General features: G+C 47.2%; 3 protein-coding genes across 3 annotated transcripts in view; 1 reads left to right on the top strand and 2 right to left on the bottom strand.

Moving 5' to 3' along the window:
- Window positions 1-2,618: 2,618 nt before the first annotated feature.
- Window positions 2,619-17,479, top strand: TMPRSS9 (transmembrane serine protease 9; the record flags this gene model as incomplete). The annotated part of the gene is made up of 18 exons (XM_084221027.1): window positions 2,619-2,742; window positions 4,505-4,632; window positions 5,044-5,111; window positions 5,548-5,723; window positions 6,774-6,815; window positions 7,794-7,965; window positions 8,182-8,456; window positions 8,633-8,769; window positions 9,941-10,256; window positions 11,072-11,243; window positions 12,608-12,879; window positions 13,574-13,710; window positions 14,204-14,561; window positions 14,650-14,766; window positions 15,405-15,576; window positions 15,889-16,154; window positions 16,710-16,846; window positions 17,318-17,479. 18 exons carry the CDS (start codon window positions 2,619-2,621, stop codon window positions 17,477-17,479), a joined length of 3,231 nt encoding a protein of 1,076 aa, XP_084077153.1.
- A 1,211-nt stretch (window positions 17,480-18,690) lies between these two features.
- On the bottom strand, window positions 18,691-20,381 carry TIMM13 (translocase of inner mitochondrial membrane 13). Its single transcript, XM_084221038.1, has 3 exons — window positions 20,207-20,381; window positions 19,986-20,054; window positions 18,691-19,910 (listed from the first exon to the last, which is right to left on the bottom strand). The coding sequence occupies exons 1-3, from the start codon at window positions 20,330-20,332 to the stop codon at window positions 19,812-19,814; spliced, it is 294 nt and encodes a 97-aa protein (XP_084077164.1). The 5' UTR covers window positions 20,333-20,381; the 3' UTR covers window positions 18,691-19,811.
- Window positions 20,382-21,761: 1,380 nt separating this feature from the next.
- Window positions 21,762-27,736, bottom strand: part of LMNB2 (lamin B2) — a gene marked incomplete at its 5' end in the record, with an annotated part of 36,533 nt that continues 30,558 nt past the window's right edge. The window contains one exon of the mRNA XM_084221092.1: window positions 21,762-26,908. Within this exon, the coding sequence (XP_084077218.1) occupies window positions 26,867-26,908 (42 nt within the window). The 3' untranslated portion in view covers window positions 21,762-26,866. The remainder of the gene's footprint in view (window positions 26,909-27,736) is intronic.

The raw sequence follows: 27,736 nt of genomic DNA, 5'->3' as shown, positions 1-27,736 counted from the left end.
TTGCTGACTGTGCTGCACATCAGACATGCCTTCTCTGCTAAAATGTAACAGTGAAAAGACACCCCACTGCTGTGGGGACTCTCTTAGATCAGAGTTCCCCACACCTTGCTTACAAGGGCATAATATTTTATAACCACTCACAATTTATAAGCTGACCAAAAAACCCCTCAATGTGCTTTTACTTCTCAGTATTCCTACTGGAAACTCATGACTGTTAATACTCTCCCAATTTCTGCCCCACTAACAAAATCTACTTTTCACTTCTCTGATTTTATGTCACAATATTTTTCACTGCATATAGCTTCTTGCCACAGATCTCTACTATGCATTTATAGATGATCCTTATTATCTTTCAGAAAAAAAAAAATGCAATCTCTATTTTGCTGTTGCAAAATGGGCTTTCCATTTACATGTCCTTTTAATTCTTTTTTAACTCACACCACTGACAGCAAAAGAAAATAAACTTTCCTTATGCTAAAAGGGAGAGCAAAGACAAGTAAGACAAGTTTTGATTGTTTTGGGAAGGAGAAAGTTTCTCTAAATAGTCTCTTTTCCAGTTAAAATGCCTCTGCAATCACTAATGCAAACTTTTTTCTAGGGTTCCAAGTACCTTTTTTTGTAGTATGACTTTTACATGCAACTAAGATTGTATTGTCAAAAAAAAAAAAAAAAAAAAAAGGAAAAGCCAGAGCCAGTTTTGTTTGCAATTTTAATTTTTTTCTCAGATGCATGTCTTACTGTTGAGGTCCATTGAAGTCCACTGTTGCACTGGTGAGCACACCTGAACTAGATTTCTGAGTGTCCACATCCAGCACACTGCAAGAGGGACAGTGACTCCAAAACCTACCGAAAGAGGGAAGGAGAGATTCCTCATCTGTATGTATTCAGGCCACAAGGACCACTGGAAAAAAGGTTCCCTACTTGTCTCCCCTTAGCCAGAGCTGAATTGTCAAACAGAGATATTGTTAGCAGAACCCGGGGGCCACAGTGCCGATCTGTGCCAGGCTCAGTTACAGCTGAAAAAGAATATTTGGATGTCTGCTAGAAAAAAAGAGGCATCTTGGACAGACTCTTTCCTCCCCCCCTTCCCTTTCTCTCTGTCTGCTGCCTCACAAAGAAGTGACCTTCTAAAATCTCTTATCTAGAAGCTTCTGTTTAAAGAGCTGCTGACGCCTCTTGGAAAACACTGAAAAGCTCTTCTGAAACAGGGAGCTGCTTCTCCCTGTGCCCCTTTCCTCCCCTCTTCCTTTCATTGCTGGATGCATTTACATTAGAAAAGGCTGCTCCTCTGCAGCTTCTCTGAAGTCCCAGTCTGATTTACAGCGGCAGGGAATCGCTGCTGTGGCAGCCTAACCTCTGCCAGTACAGAGGATAGGGAGTGACCCTGCGAGATGTCCCTGAGCCGGGCAAACTCAGGAGCTGAGCAGGGAAGAGCTGGGTGGGTACTCTTGACGCTGTCGATATCAAGACAGAGTAAGCTTGAGAGGTGATTGTGCCTTGCCAAGACTTTTCTGGTGTCTCCTGTAAATCTGAGTTTCCCAGCAGTTAGAGGTTGAGTCCTCAAAAAACTCACTCTGCAGCTGAGGAGCTCTGCACCCATGGCCAAGAGGGGTGGGCTTCTGTGGATTTCCACTCTGACCACACAAATTGTCTGACCACACAAATTGCCAGTTTGAACAGCAGCATTGTACGTCTTCTTCATGCCTATGAGGGAGAAATATTAATTCAGTAATTTAATACATTTTAGGACCACAGGAAATCAGTGTCCCTCCTTGTCTTGTCAGGCTTGTTGCAGATACTAACCTGTCTGAATGATGTAATAACTATGTGTTTTACAGGCTGGGTAATATTGGGTATTCCTAGTAATACCCAATTGTTGATGATGTGCAAATAAAGGCCAAATATAGTCTGGCTTGTACTAGCAAGAGTGCAGAGGAAAAAAAAAAACCAAAAACAAGAGAGATACTCTTTCTATTTTTGACATTTTTGAATTCACATATCCCATCTGAGCATCATCAGTCCATGAAAAACATTGGCATACTGAAACCAGTCAAGCAAAGGAAAATGTGGAGGCAGAAAAGGTGACATGAAGGGGCTTTGCTTCTGCTTTGCTTCTGCTGCAGGACCACTTGGGGCAGAATACTGGAAGCACCAGTGCTAATGCTGGCCACAGGGAAGGAGAATCTGCTCATCAGGGTAGCAGCAAAGCTGTAAGCAAAGGACATATTAATTGCTCTGCATTACTAGGCATTGGGAGCTCTCAGCTAAATGCTGTAAAGTGTGTGGGGGGGGAATCACCCACTGTGATTTTATAATTCCTCCAGAATTCCTGCAAAAAATGTGGAATAGCATTGGGCTATATGAAACCTCACCCTGGAATCTGCCTCATGAACAAATACAGGGTGAGGTTTATTACTTAAGAGTGTTTTAATCCATATAACATGCACCTTGGGGATCTAAGTAGCCTAATGCCAAGACTTCCATAGGCAAGTCAGAATGGTCCAGCAGGAGCAGACAATGATGCTCCTGGGGTAACCTTAGCTGGCGTGACAGATTTCATCCCATTTCCTCCTCTTCTTTTTAATCACAGAGCCCATCTGTGGAGCTGCTCAGAAAGCATGGACCAGATAAAGCCAGGGCAAGGCGCCCGGAGGAGGAGACTGGGGGCCTGCTGCTGGAAGGTAACTGCTGCTGCTGCCGTGGCAGGCAGTGCAACAGCCCTCTGCCTGGGGATCCTGCTGGGTGAGTGTGCAGCCAGGTGCATTCTTTCAGTTTATCAGCTCTGAAAGAGAAGTGGTCTCCCCTGCTTATAGCAAAAATCCTCAAAATCCTCCTACTGAGATCAAAATGCAGACACTTTTCTGCACAATGCACAAAAACTACAAGGGCTGTAGTCAGCTCGTGTTCTCAATATGGACTTTGGAGCACTTTATCTTCAGTGTCTCATGATACATATGCTCTATTCCTTTCCTGCTTGACCAATCTGACATCCTTCTATGACAAGATGACCTACCTAGTGCACAAGGAAAAGCATCTGAATCTGGTCTACCTCAACTTCAGTAAAGCCTTTGACACCATTTCCCATAAACATTTTCTTGGAGAAGCTGGCTGCTTATGGCTTGGATGGCTGTGCTCATTAATGGGTAAAGCAGGAGGACCAGGCCCAGAGAGGGAGAGTGAATGGAGTCACATCCAGCTGGAGACTGGTGACCAGTGGTGATCCTCAGGGCCACTGAGGCCAGCCCTATTTAAGTATCTTTATCAGTGGGGATGGAGGGCACCCTCAGTCAGTTCACAGACAACCCAAGCTGGGGGGAATGTTGATCTGCTGAAGCAATAGTGTGGCCATCAGGATCAGGGCAGTGACTGTCCCTCTGTGCTGTGCACTCGTGAGGCCCCACCTCAAATCCAGGATTCAGTTTTAAAACATCTCATGACAAGAAAGACATTGAGGGGCTGGAGCGTGTCCAGGGAAGGGAACAGAACTGGGGAAGGGGCTGGAGCACCAGGAGCAACTGAGGGAGCTGGAGGGGCTCAGTCTGGAGAAAAGGAGGCTCAGGAGGAACCTTCTGGCTCTGCACAACTCCCTGACCGGAGGGTGCAGCCAGGTGGGGTTTGGGCTCTGCTCCCAGAGAACAAGGACAGAAAATAGGAAAAGGCCTCAAGGTGGCCCAGGGGAGTTTAAGATTGGACATAGGGAAAATTTGTTCACTGAATGGGCTGTCCAGACCTGGCACAGGTTGCCCAGAGCAGTGGTGGAATCCCCATCCCTGCAATTTAAGTGATTTAAGAAACATGTGGATGTGGCATTAGGGGACATGGGTTAATGGTGGCCTTGGCAGTGCTGGTGAAATGGTTGGACTCAATGATCTCAGCGTCTTTTCTAACCTAAACAATTCATGATTCTATGATTCTGTCCTGTAATCTCTCTCTGTGACTTTGAAATTTCTTGTCAGTGTACCTTGCTGCCTCTGCCATTTCCTATCACAACCACTTGTGGCCACTGAGCACTGCCTGTTTTACTGTCCCACCCCAGAGCATGGCCACCATCTCCCTCCCTCTTCCACCTCTCTCCTGCTGCTTCTGCTGCCCCTTGGCCACCTCAGGCCAGCACCCCAGTGAGGACCCCAGCACGACATGACTGACACATGCCCCCTGTACAGTCACAGCTTTTGGCTTCAGTACCCAGCAGAACCTTCCTGGGGCTGTTCCTGCAAGGATAGGGCCAATCTCAGGATGCCAGGCTGTACCCATCTGTTCAGGAATTTCTGTCAAAGGCTTGACAAAAATCCACTGTTTTCAAGTTCAAACAAGTTCAGTACAAAATGCTATTACTGCACGTGCACAGGGTATCCCAGTCCAGTTATGGGGCACCCCCGAGGCAGCTGGGATGCTCAGGGACAGTCAAGCTGCTAAAAACAGGGGGTTTGAAGGACATGATGATGCTCAGGTTGCAAAGCTGTGAGGAAGGCTGCCTCTGACAGACACCTTCCCTCTCTGGCAGCCTGCCATTCCACGGGAGAGGCCAGCTTTGAGCACACCGTGGAGCTGCAAGGAATCACCTTCAATAGCAGCTTACAGACAGAGAACTCGGACTACTACAGGGTGCTGACACCTGCTCTTGAGAGGCTGGTGAGTTGATCTGGGCCTTCTGGAAAAACACTTGTGAAATACTGCGGTGGTAGCACCAGCAGAATCTTTATGCCAAGGGCAGGAGGAAAACTAGGACTTCCTAAACATCAGCAGAGTACACTGTGGGGCTGAACTACACTTTGAGAGGCCCTGACAAGGCCCTGAGAGACATTCATGGAGTGGGAAATGTGTGTTCAGGCCTATTCCTTACATAAAAAAAAGAGGTACTACCTCATGCCCTAAAAGCCAGAGTGGGAAAAAGTTTACATATGAGCTGGACATGGGTGCTTCTGCTTACAGAGCAAGAAACCATGCATCAACAGCTCCACATTCCAGCAAAATCCAAGGCATCATCTATTCCCATCTCCTTGGGGCCCAGTAAGTGTGTGACCATCACTCTTTGCTTTGCAGTTTCTGTCCAGTCTCCAGGACTCCCAGCTGAACTGGAGTTGCACTGGTTGCACCATCCTGGGCTACAGGTGAGTGTAGGCAGCTATCTCTGCAGACCCTACACAGCTCATGTTTCAGAGAATTCTGACAAGCCTCACCAAGAAGGTTAACTCATACCTGTGCTCTTTTTCAAAGCTAGTACAAAGAGAAACTGGTTTTTGGTCTAGGCTGGATTTTCATCTGGGATTGCAACAATGTTCTGGATTTTTTAATTTCAAAATGCAGTCAAAAAAGGCAGAGGAAAACAATTTTGTTCAACCACAGCTTTAGGCCAAAGGGAAAAAAAATTCAAACGACCGCGTCAACCTAGAGTACATCTCGAGAGAAACCTTAAATTATTAAGAATCAAAATATTAAGAATAAGATTTGTTTCCTTTGAGTTCCCTGTAGACAGCTAGCGCAGGAACCTGACCCTTATACTGACCATGAAGCCAAGGTCACCCTTGATTCTCTGTCTCCCAGTAGGAATGGGAACTCCAGTGTGATCGTCCATTTCCGCCTCCTCTTCACCCCCCAGGATTCCCAACCCCTGAGCTCTACCTTGGAGGAGGAAGCTTTCAGGCACGGGCTGGCAGCTGCCCTGCACAAGCAGGGTTTCTCCCTGGCTGCCTACGGGACCATCTCCTCAGCCTCTCTCACAGGTAGGGCCCTGCAGGGCGCCCTGGGCTGGGGCTGAGCCACCATTCCTCAGCCAAACTGCTGCAGGCTTTTAGCTCGGAATGTCCAGTCAAGGCTTCGTGCCCAGCAGCAGTGTTAGAAACTGGGGTGCTGGCAGGCACCCAGCAAACTGATAAAATGATCTGCCTGGCTCCCAGCTGCTCCAGCTTCACCAGACAGCAGCAGAAACCAGCCTAGATCTTGTCAGCTTAAGAGACATTTGTGGAGTCCCCAGATACGCCTCCAACACTAATGCTGTCAGCTGCTCTGCACTGCAAGAGCAGGTTGAGGGACCCACAGCAAGGACAGAACCTAAAGCATAAATTGCAACTGCTTTGGCTTTTCTTGCAGCACCTGAAATCAGACTGAGGGACAGGGAATGAAGCTGCAGGAGGTTAATAGCTGGGTTGTCTGTACCTACCTATGCATAGCAGCCCTTAGGCAGACCTCAGAGCTGTAGCAATAACTACAGCTCAGGTTGCTATTTCTCGTAGTTGAATTACTCTCTGAAACCACTTGACAAGAAATTCACCTTTCCTTCTGTGACTGTGGAGTTGCATGTGACTGTAGGACTCCAGGTCCAGGCAATTAAAAAACCCCTCGAGCCTGGGAAGCAAGAAAGTGTGGGCTCCTCTGCAGCTCCCTCTGCGCCCTCTGCCAGAATGGGCAGGATCCCTGGATCTCTGGGAGCCTTGTGCTGCCCAAATGGAAGGTGCTCAGAGTCCCCTTGACTTTAGGCAAACAGCTTTGCATAGCTTCAGCCCCAGTGAGACAGCTCACTTCCACAGCTTTTAGGAATTTCTGCACATGGAGTCACCCCAAAGCCTGCAGGGCAGTAGGGAGCTGTGCCTCCCCTGCCCCAGCAGGGACCTGGGCCCTGCCTCACACTGGCCACAGGTGGGCACAGAGATCACCAGGCAGGAAAGGAAGATGCAGCAAAGGCCGTGGCAGCCCCAGTCCAGGAACACAGCTCCAGGACCTGAGGCTAGGCTGCCCTGCCCTTGCTGATCCTGATTCCTTCCTCTTTGTCCCAGGTCCCAACAAGGTTTCTTCCCACAGACCTGGACTGAAATCAGGTAAGAGCCAGGCGGCAGGAAGAATCACCTGCTGTCTGCAGCCTCCTCTTCCTCACCAGCAGCCTGGATACAGATACAGGCTTGGGCCCCATCTTGTTAATAGCCTGGTGGTCCAGGGGCCTGCAAATTCAAAACAAGCTGCAGCTCTGCTCCCAGTGCCATCCTGCAGGGACTCTGGCGCAGCCAGGGAGCAGAAGGACAAGGATACAGTGGTGGTTGCCCCTGGGGAAGGCAGGGGAGAGTTGCTGTGTGGACTGCAGAAGACATGAGTGACTCAAGCCTTGCTGTCCCCAAGGAGCTGCTCTTGGGACACAGGCTTGCTCCAACATCCAGTATGTGAAAAGAAAGCCCTGAATGTGACAGCCAAGCAGGCTGTGCTGATGCCTCTGATGGAAGGGGCTGTGCTGAATCTCCCACAGCAGGTCTCCTGGACATAGAACCGAGCCACAACCACTGTTGGCAGACCTTGAAAGGTGGGACACCAGTGGCTCTCAGGCACTGAAGACAGCCAAGGATATGCCATGACTTTTCAAAGCAATAGTAAAATAGCTGCATTGGAGTGAGAGACACTGTGCCCTGGAAACACCTTGGTCCCATCAACTGTGATGGGTTGTGACAAGGTCCACCTTACTGGTGGGCTGGCACAATGGACAAGAGCCACATGCCCATGAGCTGCTGGAAGCTTATATCACAAGGCACTAGCTAAGCTCATCAAACTCTAGTCAGGATGCTGCTCCACAGTTTCTTGCTCTAGAAGAGTTTCAGGGAGGATGCTGTGATGGCCTAGTGCTTTGCAGTGCTCTTCCCAAGCTTGCAGGTTAAAGGCTGCTCTGTGACGTCCCAAGTAGCACCCTGCTGCTTGAGCATATGCCAACAGCACACACAGAGCTGAAGCAGCTTTTTGCACTCGCCCCCAGGAGCGTGTTGCTGGGGTGCAGTAGCAGGGTTCTGAGGCACTGAGTTTCTCCTCCCTTTCAGACTGTGGGAGTCGCCCTGCCATGCAGACTGCCAGCAGGATAGTCGGAGGCTCAGAAGCATCCAGAGGGGAGTTCCCATGGCAAGTCAGCCTTCGAGAGAACAATGAGCACTTTTGTGGCGCTGCAATCCTCACAGAGAAGTGGCTGGTGTCTGCTGCTCACTGCTTTACTGAGTAAGTTTCAGTCACACCACTTTTCACCCTCCTTCCCTGTTCCAAAAGCTGCCGTATCTGCTCAAGCTCCCACTGCACCTCTCTGCCCCACCACGGGGAGAATGAGGAGTTTCCATCACTCCTGGAGTGGATGGCAGGATAGGCAGTAGGCAGCTTGGGCTTGCAGGACAATGTTGTGGCTGCAGGTTCACAGGGCTCCCACTGTCTCTCCTCTAGGTTTCAGGACCCAGCCATGTGGGCAGCTTACACAGGGACCACCTCCCTCAGAGGCTCTGATGGCAGTGCAGTGAAAATGGACATTTCACAGATCATCCCACACCCTTCTTACAACGCTGACACAGCTGACTATGATGTGGCCGTGCTGGAGCTGAAGAGACCTGTCACCTTCACGAAGTACATCCAGCCCGTGTGCCTGCCAGATGCTGGCCATCACTTCCCCACTAGCAAGAAGTGCCTTATCTCAGGCTGGGGCTACCTCAAGGAGGATTTCTGTAAGAAAAGCATGGCAGGCAGCAGATGACACGTGGTGGGGTGTGAGGGGGGCAGAAGGCATCAGGGAAGGGAACTCGGACCTTGCTCTGGCCAGCTGAGGTGGGCTGTACCCTGAGCTGCTGATCCTGTGCAGGGCTTCCTGCACTGAGCTCACAACTGTGTCTTTCTCATTCAGTGGTGAAACCTGAGTTCCTGCAGAAAGCAACAGTGGAGCTCCTAGACCAGAACCTATGTTCCAGTCTCTACAGCCATGTCCTCACAGACAGGATGATGTGTGCTGGCTACCTGGAGGGGAAGGTTGACTCCTGTCAGGTAAGCTTTGCCCAGAGAAGATGGCACACCTGCCCGCATAAAGCTTTTCCCTCCCAGTATGCATCAAGTGACACTTCAAAAAGCAGAACTGACACTATGGTCACTGTTTCCAACTGAGGTTTGAGGCCCTGCCTTGGATCCAAGCACAGATCAGTGACTGCAGAACACACAAATGGATATATTCTTTACTGCTTAGAGCAGGGTACTGTTATTTAAGGGGCTCTTTCAGTTAATTAACTACTTTTCTCGTCTTCCTGAGCTGTCATCAGGGCTGGCCCTACCAATATTCCACACAGGGCTTCAGATAAAAGTCCAGATGGGCAAAGGGCAGCAGTGGAAACTAAAACATATACACAACAGTTTTTGGTGAACAACAGAGCGTTTTTTTTAGTTTTTTCCATCCTGGAACTGCAAGTGGTGAGCTGGAGACAAGCCTGCTTTTGATAGTATGGAGAGAGGAAAACTGTGATGCCAGAGGAGGACTGTCATTTCCAGGTCTGTCTCTGTGGTTTGGCAGGAACGTTCAAACCAACAGAAACCAGCTAAACAAATCTGCAGTTTTCTGGTGGTAGTGCTTTGTATTTCTGCACCAAATACGGCACAAACAGCAGAGAAGGGGCCAAGAATTGAAGATTCGAAGTTGGGTGATGAACATGACCCATCTGTTATTAATTACTGATCTAGAGCAATCTCATCCCCAGAAGGCATTGCCAGCTTCACAGATACCACATGTCCATCAGTGATAGTCACAGGGCCCCACAATAACCAAGAACTGAACCACTTCTGACATCAAGAAAACCTGATGCAAACATTAATGTGGTCTCCCTGGGTTGTGTATCAGGCAATGAACACCCATCATCTGGTTATGTATGGGCTGCTAGGATTAACCTTTATGAGGTTTAACAAATTATTAAAGCAGTAGAAATGCTTAATCCTTGATTTTACAGATCATGTCCTTTGTTCTTCTGGCATATAAAGGGCACAAGGCTGCTGTGTAATAGCAGGACAGCGTGCCCACATGGAGGAACACCCAAAGGCCAGCACCCAGATGCTCCACTCATCACTAGGCTGGAGCAAATATGAAGGGATAGAGAGACCCCAGCTGGTAGAGGGATGCTGAGGGTGGCCAGTGCATCCCCAGGGAGAGCTCACCATCTGCTTTCTCTTGCAGGGTGACTCTGGTGGGCCTCTGGTTTGCCAAGAACCATCTGGCAGGTTTTTTCTGGCAGGAATTGTGAGTTGGGGTATTGGATGTGCTGAAGCCAGGCGCCCTGGGGTTTACACACGTGTTACCAAACTCAGAGACTGGATCTTGGATGCTATTTCTGCCTTCCCTACCTCCATAGCCCGTACTGTTCCTCCAGTGCACTTCAGGACTAACAGTAACATGGTCAGTGCTGAAGAGGTCAACACCACCACCGGAGCACCCCCAACCACCTTACCAGCCCCAGCTGCCAGCAGGCCAGTGGCTGCAGCAGGGCCACAAGGTAGGAGCACCCACAGTGGGGGCACCTTGGCAGGCAGAGTGGCAGCTATAGGTCCAAACGTCAGGTTCATTCCTCCGCTGACCTAAGCTGACCTTTTGTAGGCTGAGCCACACAACTTTGCTGAAGTGCTAAGGTACAACTGACACTATATGGCTGCCCCAGCTCAGTCCTGAGCAACCTGGCAAAGTCACTTGGTACCTCTGCGGTTCCATGCGCTCCTTTGCTTTTGTTACTGTGTAATCTTGCTGTGTAACTGGTCTGCTCTGGCAGGCCTAGAACAGGTCACTAAGGCACAGCAGCATCTGACAGTATTTAATCTGTTGATCACTTACTTTTGTTTGCCACCTAAGGAGCTCCCAGCAGTTCAAAGCTGATGGCTGCCCCTTCACAGCAGCCATGCTCCCTGAAGGGAGGCAGGGCAGGTGTCTGCAGGATGACCTGTCCACTCCAAAGACTGCTCCCAGCAGCTTTGCAAAGAGATGCAAATGAAGGGTATTTTTCTAGATCTAGAATAATATTTTATCTTGAATGGCAAGGTTAAAAGTCATGGAGCTACTGATTGCTCTGCCTTCAAGAAAGGCCTAGGATTCACAACTTGCCGAGAGCAAGATGCAGAACAGCATTTTGTGTGAAAGTCCAGCTGTACATGGCCACCATCCGGTGCTGCCACTATCAGCCAGCAGGGCTTGGGTTGATATCTCACACCTCAGACCTAACCTATCCCTGCTAAGCCTCACTGGTTAGAGAGAGTGAAGTCTTTCCTTGCTTATCTTCTGCTAGGAATACTCACAAGTCATGCTTTGACTTTTGTTCAGAGTGTGGAGGACGACCCGGGTTCTCTAAACCCAGCAAGATTGTGGGAGGAACAGATGCTTCCAGAGGAGAGATCCCTTGGCAAGTCAGCCTGAAAGAAGACTCCAGACATTTCTGTGGAGCCACCATCATTGGGGACCGCTGGCTGCTGTCAGCAGCTCACTGCTTCAATGAGTAAGAGCCCTTCCCTGCCCCTGCTCCAGCTCACCTGCCCACTGGCACAGAGCTGCGCAGCCAAATCCACAGTGTGGCACTGGAGTCAAGAAATGGAAATCAAGAACACATGTTGGACATTAATTTTTGCTATAACTAGACATTCATAGCAAAAAGGAGATTGTGGGGAGGTTGGAATGAGGCAGAGAAAGGTTAAAGCAGCCTGATCAGGGAGAAAGGACAACGTATCTAAGAGGGGTGGAAGAAGGTGCCAGAAGAGAGTTTCTTTAATAAACTTAACCTTAAAAAATTGTCTGTAATATATGAAATAGAGACACATGGTCGGCTGGTAAAGGGAAAATGGTCAGTTCAATCCTGCTTAGTTCTGTTAAACTGCAAGAACCCAAACCTAGGTTTATAAGTAGTCTAAAGAAGTGAGTAGCAAGAAGATAATGCTTGTCAAGAATAAATTCCTGAAAGCAGAAAAGGTGGGTTACTAATTCTGTAGGATTTTAGGACAACCTCATGCATTAAACAGCTGGGCAATAAAGGAGCAAGTGAAATGCAAGGTACACAAGTCTGAAATGAGGTACACAGCAAAACCAGCAGTGCTGTGAATGAGGAGGTCAGAAACATGTGGATATTGCCCTGACAGCAGCAGTCCTGTCACAGGGGCAGTTAATGAGCACAGGAATGCAGTTAAAAACAGGGGAGATAATTAGGATGTTGCTGGTAATGCACAGCACACCAACTGCTTGAACGTCACAGGGAGGGCAAGAGTAACACTGTGTGCCTGTGTTCACAAGGCTCAGGGATGAGCAGGGTGTGGAGCAGCATCATAACAAGCACAAGACTAGACCTGAGGAAAAAAACAACTGACGGGAAGGCAATGTTTGATGGGACTGTACAATAATGAAGGGTACAAAGTGTTTAGGGAATGCCTTTTGACTGTCTTGCTAAGATAATAATCACCAAGAGCAGGTGGAAAACAATCAAAAGGAAGCAGTTTTTCTAATAAATATCATTAAGCTGAATATTAAAAATTCACCTAGAGTTAAAAAAAAAAATAAAACACAACTTTAGAAAAATCCAAATGAAACCAAAAAATCCAGCAAGACCTACTGAATAGAGAGACACCACCTGTGTGCCAGAACACTGCTGAAATCACAAATTTTTGGAGGTGAAGAGAGGATTATTATTACATGTTTATTTGCTCTTCAGGTAATATCCAACTGGTGCCACTGATGGAAACAGTTCTTTGGGCCTGACTTAGTAGAGCTGCTCTGCTGCATGCTGATCATGTAAAGCTGTCTGTAATTTCAATGTCAGAATTCATGCCAGGGATAAGTGTGTGAGTATGCACACTTAGGTTTATGTACTTGCAGGACAATGCCAGAAGAGATTGAAGCCTTTGTGGGAACAACATCAGTAAATGGAACAGACGAGAATGCAGTGAAAGTCAACGTAACAAGAGTGATCCCACATCCCCTCTTCAACCCCATGATTCTGGACTTTGATGTGGCTGTACTTGAACTGGCAAGACCTCTTGTCTTCAACAAATACATACAGCCTGTGTGCCTCCCACTTGCCATGCAGAAGTTTCCTGTTGGCAAGAAATGCCTCATTTCTGGATGGGGTGACCTCCAGGAAGGGAATGGTAAGCAGTAATGCACCACCTGCTGATTTGCCTTGGAGTGATACCCTGAGCAGCGAGGCCCATGCCCGACCCACATTCCTGGGAATGTATAGGACAGGGGTCAGTAACAGGGACAGTCAGGAACTGACAGAAACACAAGAATAAGCAAGAATAAAGGCACACAGAGCGCTACCTTAAGCCACAGTTACCTAGGAGTAACCAGCAAAGAAGAAAATGGAGAGGCAGCTTGGTGGGAACCAGGAGAAACCTGCTGGACTGCCCTCAGTAGCTCTGCTGTGCTAAGCAAGTGTCAGGCACTTGCCTCAGAGCCTGCTGCAGCTCTGGCGGGATGGTGTGTCAGCCACAGCAGCCACTCAGTCACAGAGGTGTTCTAAGCAATGAGCATAAGCAAAGATCCCAATACAGGGAGAAAGCCTGAGACTAGCACATGTGCTACCAAAGAAGTCCAGCTGACAAGAAGCCCACAAACTCTCAGGAGCAGGGGGCACAAACTGTGCAGAATCCTTAGCACAGACACGAAACTGCACCCTAGGTTGAGCCGCAAGCTTCAGGGCTGCAGAGAAAAAAGGTTATATAGGACTCAATTCCCATGTGGGATTAGAGCCTGTTTTCCCAAAATACGTGTTGAGTCAGTCTAAAAGCCATTAGCTAGCTCCTCTCTGCTGCACTCACTAATTCTGTGGTTTTCATGCAGACACCAAGCCCGAGATCCTGCAGAAAGCTTCTGTGGGCATCATAGAGCAGAACACCTGCAACTTCCTCTACAACTTCTCCCTCACTGACCGAATGATCTGTGCCGGCTTCATGGAGGGGATGGTAGACTCATGCCAGGTAAAAGTGTGGGATTTCTCTACTCTGTAGATTGTTCTAGAAAGCTGGGCTAACTCTGCTTTCAGCAGATCCTTGTGAAATATTTAGTGAGCTGCTGTAATCCAGCTGTGTAATTCACATGTACTTGAGTACAAAAAACCCCAGCCCACTACTTTGGAGGTTTAGGAAAGCAAATAAATCTCCACCAAGTTGAGAATTACTTCAACCAACCACCCTGTCTGGCCAGACAAATCCTGGATGAAGCAGGTCTCCTCCTGTGGCAGTCAGTCAGTGGCAGTTGGTGGCAACTGTGGAAAGGTGTTGACAGAAGCCAGGTTGAGCCACTGACCCTGACTTCAACTTCTCACCACTCATGCCCTGCATACACACTGCATGACAGCAGACAGGCCCACAAGGCTGGAGGAAGAAGAGTTGGGGGTAGTTAAGTCCTTCTGGTGTGTCTGAGGGGCAGACCTGATTGGACTGAGCAGCCATTGCCTTGCTTCTTCTGCAGGGAGATTCAGGTGGGCCCTTGGCCTGTGAGATGACCCCAGGAGTGTTTTATCTTGCTGGCATCGTGAGCTGGGGATTTGGTTGTGCCCAGGCTATGAGACCTGGTGTGTACTCCAGAATTACCAAACTCACAGACTGGATCCTGGACACCATCTCCCAGTTGCCCAGTGGTGGCACAAGCATCCCTTCCAGTTCAGCCATCCCTAGAACTTCTACCACAGCCATTTTTATCCAGCCCAGCACAATGGCTGCAGGCCCAGCCAGCAGAACCACCCTGTGGACAAAGATGAGTACAACCATGAGTGAAACCTCCACAGCTCTGAGAACGACCGAGACTGCCAAGCCTACCCAAACCCCAGGTAAAACTGATAACTGATGCATTGACATGTTGGCAGGAGGCCTCCAGCATAGAGGGTACTGAGCAGGTCATGGGTTATTGCCTTCCAGTGGTGCCTTGTACCAGCCTCACTTTCAAGTGTTCCAGCAAGGTGTGTATTGGAAAAGAAAATCCTGAATGTGATGGTGTTGTGGACTGCAGCAATGGCTTCGATGAGCACAACTGTGGTGAGTTCTCCTCTGTAGCCCGTGGCTGCTGCCAGCTGTGCTCTACATGACCGGGACTCCACAGTGGTACCCACCATAGTCACACTGGCTGTCTTGGGCCCAGACACTGCGATCCTAGGCCAGCCCACTGTGGTCCAGATCGTACTTGCTCTGTCAGAGCCTAAAACAAGATAAAGCTGGATGAGCTGGATCCAAATTTACTGCCAGAAAGTGCAGCCTCTTCTACTCTGCTACAGACATTAGAACCCATTTCCCAGCACACAGGCCTTTTGGCCAGTCAGTAGTACAAGGTGGCAAGACAGGTCTGCACAACATGGCAGCCCAGAAAGCGTCTTGGCATCCCTGGGACTGAACTTTGGGCTGCACGTTCCTTGCTGTTTGATAGCTGAGCCAGGCTATCAAAATACCTGCTCCTTGCATGCCACATCCCTGGAAGGTGTGATCTGTGATAACAAGTCTGCAAAATACACCCTGTCTGTCAAGCCTTGCCTCAGCTGGGTCAACTGAATTCATCACATCCTACTGTCCTGTACGTGCTCCCCCAGAAGGCTGTCCCACAGCACAGGTTATGAAAGGCAGGAAGTAATTCCTTCCATTTGTGGTTATTTTAAACCATGCTGCTTCTTCCTGTGTTCTAGACTGTGGCTCAACAACAGCTCTGGCCTTTAGCAAGATTGTGGGTGGCAGCAGCGCGGCTCGAGGAGAATGGCCCTGGCAAGTCAGCCTCTGGCTTCGGCGCAAGGAGCACAAGTGTGGGGCTGTCCTTATTGCTGACCGCTGGCTGCTCTCTGCAGCTCACTGCTTTGACATGTAAGTCTGAGATAGGCTAGTTAAGTCAGCTGGCTCTTGCCTCAGTCCCATCAGCCAACCTGCCCTCCCCCTCCCTCGTGGTCCAACACCTGGCTGGCATGCTGTGCCCCACAGGAAGCACTCACCCCCCATCAGAGAAATGCCCCTAGAGGTAAGTGTGAAAAGGAATGGGTGGAACAAAGCCCGAGTACACCCACTGGTTCTGGAGACAGGGGTCCTGACCTCCCAAGGTGTGGCCAGTCCCACAAGTGGAGGGATGGCCCTCCGAGTGAGGCTATGCTCCTAACAGCCAGGTTTGCTGTCTTTCTGCAGTTACAGTGACCCCAAAATGTGGGTGGCCTATCTAGGAACACCCTTCCTGAGTGGCATCGATGGCAAAATGGAGAAAATATTTCGTATCTACAAACACCCTTTTTACAACGTCTACAGCCTAGACTATGATGTGGCACTGCTGGAGCTGAGCACACCTGTCACGTTCAGCAGCACCATCAGACCTATATGTCTCCCAGACAATTCTCACATCTTCCATGAAGGGGCCAGATGCTTCATCACAGGCTGGGGCTCCACAAAGGAAGGAGGTACTGGATAAAGAAGGCCCTCCAACAACCATAATGGCGAAGCTCAGTGCTTGGCCACCTACACTGCAACACTGCAAGCCCAAACACCTAAGTTCCCACACCACTGCCCCAAGCACTCCCATCCTAGGCCATAAGCTGCAGAGGATACCAAGGTGGGCAAGGCCTGGTGTCACCATCATCTCCTCCCCAGCTACCATGCACACTACTCCTCCATTTTATCACACCTCTTCCCTCCTGAAGCTTTCCCAAGCTTTCTACATGCCAGCCACTGTGCTTTCCACCCTCACAGCAGCTGCTCCAGCTGTGCTCCTGCAGTACAAGGACCACCCCAATACCAAATTGGACCACTCCAATTTGTGTCTGGTCAGCCAAGCTGCCTGACAAATGACACACCCAAGGGACCTTCCGGAGTTTGCTCTGCTGAACCAGGTGACTCACTTGCCCAGAGCAGGTCTCTCTCTCTGGCAAACAAGTAAGGCTGCAGAGACCCCACTTCACATGCTGCTATTTCTCATGTGCTCTTCACCCAACTAACAGCAGTACTTGTCTCCTCAGGTCTCATGTCAAAGCATCTGCAAAAAGCAGCAGTGAACATGATCGGAGACCAGGCCTGCAAAAAGTTCTACCCTGTCCAGATCAGCAGCAGGATGCTGTGTGCTGGTTTCCCACAGGGCACCGTCGACAGCTGCTCAGTGAGTGCAAGAGCAGCAAATGCTGTGGCTGGGACAGAGCAAACTTGTGCCAAGTCCCTAGACTATTCTCTCAGGAGGGCCCTGCCCTGCCTCCCCTAGCCCAGATGTCTGTCTATCCATCAACTGGCTGCTGCTTTTATCCACGTCCATCCTGCCTACACCTCATGCTACTTGCCCCACAAACCTGTGACAGGTCAGGGAAATACACAGAGAGGTAATGCTAAGCAAAAGACCACATGGAGCCTGTTCCATGATCCTACTGTACCTCTAAACACACTCTTCTATGTTCCAGAATCCCAGCTTCAGATTGTTCATGCAGGTACTGAGCAGTCCTCCAGCTTGGAATGCGGCTCCTGGGGAAGTGGGGAACAGGACAGCAAATGCCCATGCCCCAGAGAGAAAGAACATTTCACAGCTGGGGGAGCTGCACTGCTTGTGGCTTGATATTGGATCCTTTTCCTCTCTCTGCAGGGTGATGCAGGTGGGCCCCTGGCATGTAAAGAACCTTCAGGGAAGTGGTTTCTAGCAGGAATCACAAGCTGGGGCTATGGCTGTGCGAGGCCATTCTTCCCTGGTGTCTACACCAAAGTCACAGCTGTCCAAGGCTGGATTGTGCAGAACCTCAAGCTCTGAAACTGCATTCCACCACTCAGGGAAGGCGATGATTGAGAGGAATAACTGCCAGAGGATGCACTAACCCCTCAGCTACCGTACATTTCTCTGATGCTGCAAAGGGGTGAAGACAGCCTTGCAGGTATTGATCAAATGCCAGTGTTGTGTGACCTGCTGGTTGCTATCAAGGCATTTGATAACTGCTTTGCATAGACAGGTACAAATTCTAAACCTTTTCTATAAATAAATGAAGCCTGTCCCATCTTAAGACCTGGCCAAATATACTGCACATTAAAACATGACCTTCCTAGTTGGATGGGTGCCGGAAATATCTGCCAAAGATTCATGGAGTTTGGCTGACCCCTGCCTATGAGCTGTCATCCCATGGCCAAGCCAGCAGCCTTGTGACCTTTGCCCCAGCCCGAAGTTATGCCCTTGCAGAAGCTTCAGACCTCACTGATTTGATGGCGCTGTTGTGCTGTGCAGCGGCTTTTGGGAAGGGTGTGATGCTGTTTCCAATTGGTGTGTGGGACTAGAGAGCTCAGTGATGACCTCCTGGCTCACCATTTGATCCTAAGAGAATGCAGGACTAGAACACTTGGGAGTTCAGACTGCACAGGCCCTGACCTGTACTAGAGTATAAGGAGGGGCTTTTCACACATCCCCCCAGCCCTCCTTTAGCATTAGGTAACAGGTGATAAAACTGGCGAAGATTAAGGCACGGCCATACAGACCACTGTCTGGCTAAGCTAGGTGGGAGAAATTTAAAGTGCTGAGGTAGTGGTGCAAGTACACTTGTCAGGTCTTACCAGCCAGGATAAGACACATAGACAACTTTGTTCACATGCAAAGAACTGCAGCAGAGCTCATGTGCCGAGTCTTGGGCAGAGCAGACTTAGACACGTCCCCAGTGATTCAGCTACCAAAACTGAACAGCTGCTTGTACCCCAAAACCCCTTCCTCATTTTTGGTGCTTGAAGTTTTGCATCTGGGCATAACAAGAGATCTCCTCCATCCCAACCCAGCTGGCAACAAGATCTACAACTTTCTGAGACAGAGCACCAGCTAGGTGGGAGACCTGGCTTCCAGGCATGGCTCAGCTCCAGATGGCTTCAGATTCATGGCTACAACACCTGTGGGATGCTCCCATGAATGAAATGGGACTGCTGCACAGCCAGTACCACAGAATTCATACAGCCATAAAGAAAAGTAAAAAGCCCCCTAAACAGACATGTCTGAAAGCACTTTATTTTCAAGTAGTCATTCTTACAGTCTAGAAAGGAAGCTCCAATTTCAGTAAGTCCAAATACCCAAATATCTCCTCATAGTTTACCTGGTGTGAGAACACTTTAGGTTCTACCACATACCAGTGAACGTCCTAGGAGGTACGGAGATGTTATTCTTCCAGTCTGTCTCTGTGTCCAGCAAACCATGAAATCTTTTATAAAAATGCAGAAGAGCTTCAAAACAAAGGATTAAAAAAAACAAAACACAGGCACTGTTGATCTCCAACATTCTCCTTTTCCAGCTGTTGTATCCACTGCTGACCACGCAGCATGAACCCACCTTTTCAGGAGCCGTGTGGAAGCACAAAAATAGAGTTGTGCCCCAAAGCAGACCAACATTCCCTGTTGCAGACATGCTCCTCCCTCAAAAAAATTATGCTTAGGATACAGGGCCCAAGATGGAACATTTGTGCCAGAGCCAAACCAGAAACTACAGAGTATTACAGCCACACAACACACTGTATTCTACAAAGAAAAGAACCTAAGTACTTCCCAACCCTGCATCCCTAGTGCTCATAGAACTATTTGCGAGGCTGTCCTGCTTCTCAGCGCTGTGCCTGAGCTGAGTCAAAGCCTATGAGCCCAAAGATAGCCCCACAAAGAGCTATACAGATATAAGAGATGAAAGAGCCAAGGTGGCATGTGGACAATCTTCTGGCAGTTTTTCCACTAATGAAAAGGGACTGAGTAATGACCTTATGGATGAGTCCATGCTGGAATCCCAAGCAAGGGTACTGTGTTGCTGGCTTGGCTTGGCCCCGGTTTTCCACTGAAGGCTCCTTGCCTGTCACAGCCCTTTCAGCAGGGATTTATCAGTTGATATAACGCCTTGGGCCAAACTGGACATTTGGGAAGGACAAGAAGTAAAGCAAGCAGCTCATGGAAAAAAAAAAATCACTCTCCTGGAGCTGGTGCTAATAAAAGCCAATGGATGCAAAAGGTTCAGCGAGGTTTTATTGCTCTGCCATGGCAGGGGCTGGGAAGGCAGCGGGATTCACCCCTAACCACCTGGACTGGCCGCTGTCCCTTCCCCACATGGTCCCTCTCGGCCCGGAAGCCGGCAGGCGTCACATGTTGGCTCTCTCCCGCTGCAGCCGAGAATTGTAGGCTCGCGAAACTGTGTTCCAGGAGTCCATGTACCGGTCCATGCACATGGCGATGCACTTCTGCGGGACACAGAGCCTCAGCGGCAGCCCCGAGCTAAGGGGCCGCGGGTGCCCAGTACTCGCGCCTGTCCTCACCTGCTCGGAGTTGTCCAGGGCGCCGCCGGGCTTCCCGATGCACTTCCGAAAGCACTTGTCCGTCATCCGCTGCGGAGAGAGCCCGTGAGAGCCAGCGCGGTCCGGGGGATCCGGCTGCAGCCGCCGCCCCTGCTGCGAGGGAAGCGGGGCGGCCTGGCCGTCCCCCGCGACCCGCACCGGGACCGAGCCAGCCCCCGCCCGGCCCCGCCGCCCCTCCTGACCTGCAAGAGCTCCTGTGCGTTAGCCACGGCGATCTGCACCTTCACTTGCTCCATGATGAGCCCCGGGTCCAGCTTCCCCCCGCCGCCGCCTCCGGAGCCGAAGTCGGAGCCGAAGCCGCTCTCCATGCCCAGAGTCACCGCGGCCGAGGCCCCTGCGCTGCCGGAGGGAGAAATGGCGGCGCCCGGACTTCGGTTCCCGGCGGGCCCCGCGCCTCCTCCGCCTCCGCGCCGGGCGGGACTGCGCGCTCCGCCCGCCTCAGCCGAGTCGCGCCGCAGCGACTCCGACCCGGGGCCGCCCGTCCCGCCGCCATTCGTGGCCCGAGTCCCCGAGCGCTGGTGTCACCGCCGCTCGCGGGGGAGGCGGCCTCGAGCGAGCTCCCAGGGGACTCCCCGGGGCCGAGCCGGCCCGGCTCAGACAGCTGGGTTCGAGTACCAGGGTTCAGCGCAGCTCCACAAGCGAGGGCAACGGGAAGGGGCTTTAAAGCGGCATCACCAGAGGCACAAACGCTGCCCAGCTGCACCCCCTTGTGAAACACCGGCTCTGCTGAGATCCCCGCAAAGAGAAACTCCGCTTTAGGTTCTCTCTAGAATTCATCCTTCTGTTCTTGGAGGCTTTCCTTAGCCTTACGTGACTCGGGTGAGAGGCCCATGCCCTTAAAGTCAGCTCCATTACACTTCCCTTCATTAAATAAGAATGCCGTGGAATGAAGTAGAAGCGAATGGGAGAGGACCACGTTACAGAGCTCTTTTTCATGGGTGAGATGTGATGTGCAGGTAGGAGATGGCATGAGGAGGGCACTGAGTACCACAGCAGAGCTGAAGCCAAAACTGTTCTCATCTTCACTAGCCCGAGCCCATACTCAGAGTATTGCAAAACATAACATCCTGTCTTTGGATCTGCCCACTTCAAACAGAAGGCATTCCTACCACCCTGCAAGCAGCATCATCAGCTAGTGCTAACGATGGGGCAGCCAACTAAGGTACAAGTATAAGATGAAATGAGTTTAAGGTACAAGTTTAAAATGAATTTAAAATGCAATTTTTAATTGCGTTTGCCAGCCTGGCTCAGCTTCCAGCCCACTTTCAAGTATGGACTTGAAAGTGGGCTGGAAGCTGAGCCAGGCTGGCAAATGCATAGCTCATGGCAATGCTTCTGTCTGTCCCTAAGAATCCATCCCTACCAGGGATCGGTTTCTGCTCTCATTCTTATTTAGCATCAAATAGGTTAAGTCAAAATATCCCTTCAGCACAGTGGTGATGAGAAAGCAAGGGAAGGTTTATTTGCTCCAGCTCCAGATTTTCTTCCCCCTGCTTTTGTTGGTACTGATCAGAGAGGACAGCAGGTTCCACCGCACTCCATCAGGTTTAAGGAAAGTGGTTTGTTGACACACCCCAGGATCCCCGCTGAAACACAATTCAGCTGATCACTGGTAAGAGCACAGACAGCAGCTCTCCATGTCCTCTCTCCACACTTAAAGGTCTCCTGGGATGAATCATCTCAAATAGCCCACAATTTCTGTGTGTTGAGTAATAGACAGAAGGAAACCAATAAAATGCAAAACATTTATTTGAGTGTGTTGTACAAAAAGTTTCCAGTCATAAAATGTATATTACAAATCATTGAAAAAGACAAGACATTTGGCATGCATATTCTAGAAAGAAAAAAACAAACCACTTTGAAATGATAAAGTCTAGGTCATGATGTAGTTTTTCTAAGTTTCAAGTGAACACTTTCTTTGTTTTGTCTTTGTGTTTAACAGCCTTTTTCATAATTCCCTATTTAAAAAACTTGAATCTTCCAAAAACTCGTCTGCAGCAGCTGACTGGAGGCGGTTACTGCAGTGCCCTCAAGCCAGACCTAAATCAAAATTTTGTTTAAAAAAATTTTAAAATAAAAATCACAATTCAAGTCACAAGGCATCACTGCTATGAAAATAAGAGATCAACTATATTTTGTGCCCAAATGGAAAGCATTTTGGCTTAAACTTGCTCAAAATAGATTATTGCTTGTAATTTTAGTGTAATGATCTGGGTATCTGAATATATAGTAACATCTGCCTTACCAACATGGACTTCAGTAACAGCTAACAATAAATCTGGAAGTTCAATAAACAACATCTTTTGTGGAACTCCAAGTCAATTCACTACTTGTGCTATTCTGAATGGAAGCTTTTGCATCTTTTTCACTCTAGACCTTAGCATTTCAAGAAAACAATTATGTTTACAAATAATAATTGCATGTAAATATGGTCTTGTATAAAAAAAACAAACACCTTTAAATAATTTTAAACTGGTTTAAAGCTAAGCATATTGAAGGGCAAATAAAAATTCTGTTTCCCAGGCCAATATAATGAGAAAACAATCTCTCCAATATAAATTGTCCCGACATTCAGCTAAAACAGTGCTTTGAAAAATGCAATCACTATCTCACCTTCCGCTCACTGGTTCACAAGGCTTTGTTCACACAAGAGTTTGGACCCAACGGTGTCAGTAAAATGCAGGATCAGCTATGGATATGCCTTTGTTTAGAGATAAGACTTTCAAAAGAAGATACAGAAAGAAGAGATAGAATGGTTTAACAGTGAAGACATGAGAGAAGTGGCTACAAGAGATCTAGAACATACAGCATGCATGTTTTCCAGCAGCATCAAAACCCTTCTGATGCAGGGTCCTGGGGTATAGAGAGGATTTCTACAGGTCTCTTCTAACCTGCAACCTCTGTTAAGGTTGCAGTTAAAGGGCCTTTATACAGGATAAGCATATAAAAGAAAAAGGGTGTATAAAACCCAGTAACATCCCTGAACTGAACATGAAGTGTCCCATTGCTCAAGGACAGACACCACATAGTGATCTCCTTTCACACTGCAGTACAATTCCCACACTACTGCCAGCTTGCACACATACTCAGCTGGCTTTTACATCACAGGAAGCAGATATTTATATTCTTCCTGAGACTCGTGGTTCCTGCTGCATACACAGACTATGTAGCCAACTGCCCATCCAATGGTAACTCAGAGCTGAAGGTAAGTGAGCAACATATCAGTGCAAATGATGGGTTCTGTCAGAGCCAAGCTGGAGCCCCATGTAGGCATAGAGACCTGCTGGGAAATAGAGCTCTGAAGCAACAAAGGGAACAGGAAATACACCTGTGTGACAGCAAAGGAATCACAGGAAATATGGATGTGCAGGAACAAGGAAATCCCAGCCACTCCACTCCTTGGAGTATGTTACTGCAATGCAACAGTTAAAAGAACAAATGCAGAAGCAAGGGAGAAAAAAAATGGCATGAAATGCCAGGGACTCTGAGGCCACACCTCACTCCAGAAGGTACCACATTCCTGACAGGTCTGCAGATGGATGGACTTGTTCTGAGACAAGCATTTTCACCTGGCATGAGCTTAGGAGGAGGCAGGATGTGCTTATTGTATTTTATATGATATTCTGTTATGAGCTACACATAGGAAAAACTATTTACTATTTCATTCAGAAGAAGCTTATATTTCTGGATTAAGAACATCCATATGGATAGTTACGCTTAAGTAACTACTCTGATAAAAGCTTCATTTCACTCATCAGAGACACCTAAAAATCATTTTTCTCCAGACAAGTCAAATCTATTTCTCCTTCAAGATCTATGCCAGGTACCAGCACTGAAGTAGAACTGCTGTCCACCTTTCTAATTTCATCAAGACTGGTTCATATACAGGATCAAAGAGAAAAAGGGGGCAAGGAGACACTGGATTTTATTTGAACAAAAACCTTTAAATATCCTGAAAATGGAAAGAAATCTTGGAAAGACTGGAAAGAAAAAAAAAATAAAGAAACAATGCTTTTTGGGTTGGCAAAGCCACAAAACTGCCTCCCAGTCTGGCTGGAACAGCGCTGTTAAGACTGAAGCTCAGCATCAAAAGCAAGAGGCTGGGATGGTGTCTGGAGGAGGCAACACAAAAAACAAAGTACATGGAATACAGTAGTTCTTCTGTGGCTTGTAATTTACAGCCAGGAGTTATTTATCATATTTGCAGTAGCCCATTAAAAAGCACTGTAGCACTGTGGTAACAGAATCATCCACATTCAGACTTGGCTTTTCCCACAGTGTCAATCACAGGTTTATTTGACCTGTATATATCTAAGCATGCTCCCAAAGAATCAAATAAACTGTTTCCAAAGTTCAAGGACACAGTTCCAATTCTAAGGACATATTCTGCAGACTGTTACTCAAGGGCACAGTGCTCATTACAAGAAATCTGCAAGCACCAGTTCTTAAGGCTATACAAGAAGACAGTCCTCATACAGTAGCTGTTAGGAAAACTATGGCTCAGGTAGCAAGACATTTTTCTTCATTTGAGCTGCCTTTCTGAGGCCATTCTTTATAAGAAACAAACCAAAAACCACAGAAAAAAATGTAAATTAACTACACATTCATTACTTTAGTATTTAAGATCACAAAATAATCTTAAATTTACAGGACAATCTTAAAGGAATAAGCAGTCTGAAAACTGGCCCATGTAAAAAAAAAAAATAAATACAGATCTTTAGGGAAAAAGCAAAAAAGCCCTCAAACACTATGTCAGTATCTTATAGAAGCTGTGGGTAAGAAAAGGGAAATGGTGTCCAGTGGTTGGAAGGTGTGTTGCAAAAATAACTCTACACTGATTGCATTTATTTGCATAACAATGAATTTAGAAAAGGTAATTGTCTGAGAAACATAATTTCACTAGATATATCTTACAGAGAGAGAGACATGATTTACTACGTATTTAACCTTCTACACAAGCAGAGTGGGAAAATTACATTAGAAAGATGGCCAAGTACATAAATTCAGTTATCCCATCAGCCCAAATAGCTGAATTTTTATCCTGGTTTTTTGTAATGGGTCTTCTGATAATGGATTAAATGTAATTCTAAATGTCTATCAGCTTAACTTCATCAACCCAGTTATCCCACTCAAGGAGAGAAAAGTAGCATCTTTATTTTTAAATGACAAAATAAATCCTGAAGCTTAAAGCCCCTTTTGTTCCCACCCTGCTTGCATAACAAAGCCATCAATCCAAGCCACTAAACCGACTTTCTAGGTTATATCTGTCAGTCACCATACTGTTCAGAGAACATAATGTCCGAAAGCCACCGAAAACATCCAAACCTTGTCAATTGTCTGATGAGTTTTAACATTTTGAATGACAAGATCAGAGTTCAAGAGTGCAGGTAGCAACAGGATTCTATGCTGAAATCAAATGGTGTCCAAATTTTTTATCCAAACTACTAAGTTTGTTTTTAAACAAGTAGTTGAAATAACATTTGCATTCTTTGGAGCAGTCAAGTATTTTTCCTCGTGCTTAAAGATGAACACTAACCCTTATGGGATTCAGAGTTATCTCCAGAGAAATGCAGCAGCAGAAGCCTTAGCTAAATGGACACTGCTGGGTAAAAAATGCATCCTCTTAAAATCAAAATCACCTGCTACCCATACAATGCATTTTTTATAAAAAACATTATTCTCCCTTCACTCCTTGTTAGACTTTGCCTTGAGCACTTGAATGCTGTGTTGCTTACATCCTTAACAGAGGCAGTTCCTTTGAACTGTTTAAAAGTCATTCAACTATATCTGCTCTATTTTGCAAATATTGCTCCTTGGGATACCTGACAATGCCCCTTTGAACCTAACAGAAGTATGAACAAGCTATATCTAGCTCTGATTAAAAAGGTCAACATTTACATTGGATAACCTTTAAAATCCCCAATATTTATCACTGCCAAAAGTATAAATATGTTTTATTTCTAAAATCTTAATCAAATATTTTTAAAGCTGAATTTGTCAAAAGGATTAAATTATAAATACTGAATATCACAATTTGTGTCCATGATTTAACTTGTGACAGTGGCAAAATCCCCTAAAAATCAAACAGTTCGACCTCTGGGTTTGACACTTCCAGCTTAGGATGGTGTGTATATTCAGGAAGCAGAACCCACCATTCAACTTCTGAAATGATAACATGGAGCTCAGGTGTGACAGACCCAGACGTTTTACCATTAGGCTGTCAAACCTTGGAGAAAGACACAATGGCAAGGTCCTGAGTCAAAAATGCCTAAAATGAAGCTTCTTCTGTCATTGTAATTGTGGAACAGCACTGTGAATGAATCTATGGTCTAATTTTCCTAAGCTGGGAATTGCTGAGGATACCAGGCAAAATACTAGCTTTTCTACAACTGTTGAGGAAACACTCTGTGAATCTCTCCCAGGGCCCTGTAAATGAACACACTTCCTTAAACTCTTTTTCTGGGGGTATTATACTGATTATATATGTAATTATAGATTTACCGTACACTCAAGGAGTCTCATCTCATTTTAGCTAAAATCTCTTTTCTGCTTTAGGTTTCTATGTAAGACTTTAAATTCTGTATGGGGAAAAATATCGTATTCCAATATAGTGTTTCAACAAAGAGGGAAAATTAAAGAAATGTATTAAAAATCCTGGCAGTTTTGTTCAGTAAAGTTTTTTTGAAATTTTTTTATAAAAATGTACCAAGGAGTAAACGTCAAAGAAATCAGGTGATGCATATAAAAATAGTTTTCAGTGGCTCTGGAAGGAAAAAATAGCAAAAATAAAAGGAAATAAATGAAGAGGGAAAAGCGTAAATAATAGTTTCTTTCTTCTTTCTTCACATCACTAAGCATCCTCTAGAGGTTGTTCTGGGATCACCCTAAAAAAGGATAGACAGAGTTGAATTCAGTTCTTACCAGCTATTCAGATTGTAAGCCTAGACTCTGGTTATCATCTCAGTTGCCAAAAGCATTTTATAGTAGTTTAGTTACATTAAGGGAACATCACCTACATAAGAGGAAGTAGAGTACATGCCCCGGTCTGCTGCCAGGACTGACACACTGCTCCTCTGGTTGTGGTTTCCTGCAATGGGCTGACATATTTTCAACAGTGATACAGATGACAAATGAAAGATGTCATTAGCTCAAGACCAGCAAGTTCCTGTATTTCAAATGCTGATTTTGTTTGAGAGTGATCTCTGCTGTATAGCTGCTTTTTTGGGTAAGAAAAATCAGTTGTTTTATACTACAAATACTCTGCTTAATCTTTGGGACCAAAAAAGCTTTGAGAACTCACCTGCAAACCTGAACAGAATGGAAAAGACCTACTAATGTCCATTGATCAGAAGAACAAATCCCTTAGGTTTCAAATTTAAAATATTTTCTGGTATCACCTATATATCCTTCTCCTTTTTTTGTTCTGTCAACTCCTGGTGGCTTATTTCACATTATTAAGCTGAAGGTTATCAAAACACACAGGTGGTATTGTTAAGAAAAACCAAGTTTGTTTCAGAGGTAGAAGCTATATAGTGTCAGAAAATAAACCAATAAGCTGAAGCTCACAGCAAGAGAAGCACCCCCATTCCTGGTTTTCAGTGGTTATCTGGTAATATCCTGCATCCAGCAAGAATGCCCCAGCTCTGTTGCACAGAGCAGCAGGTACTGGGAGGAACACTGCCTGCTAATGCTGAAACTGTGTGATCTGAAGC

Source organism: Fringilla coelebs (genome assembly GCF_963513975.1).
Source record: "Fringilla coelebs genome assembly, chromosome: 24".
In the NCBI taxonomy this organism is placed as follows: domain Eukaryota; kingdom Metazoa; phylum Chordata; class Aves; order Passeriformes; family Fringillidae; genus Fringilla; species Fringilla coelebs.
Note: the sequence above shows the minus strand (reverse complement) of the source record. Positions and strands in the feature narration are given on the sequence as shown.

What these genes read in the sequence shown, in the direction of transcription:
- TIMM13 (XM_084221038.1), bottom strand. Translation starts at nt 20,332, where the DNA reads ATGGAGAGCGGCTTCGGCTCCGACTTCGGCTCCGGAGGCGGCGGCGGG. An exon ending in ACGCACAGGAGCTCTTGCAG is followed by an intron (nt 20,055 to 20,206) that starts GTCAGGAGGGGC and finishes CTCTCTCCGCAG; the next exon opens with CGGATGACGGACAAGTGCTT. An exon ending in CCCTGGACAACTCCGAGCAG is followed by an intron (nt 19,911 to 19,985) that starts GTGAGGACAGGC and finishes TGTGTCCCGCAG; the next exon opens with AAGTGCATCGCCATGTGCAT.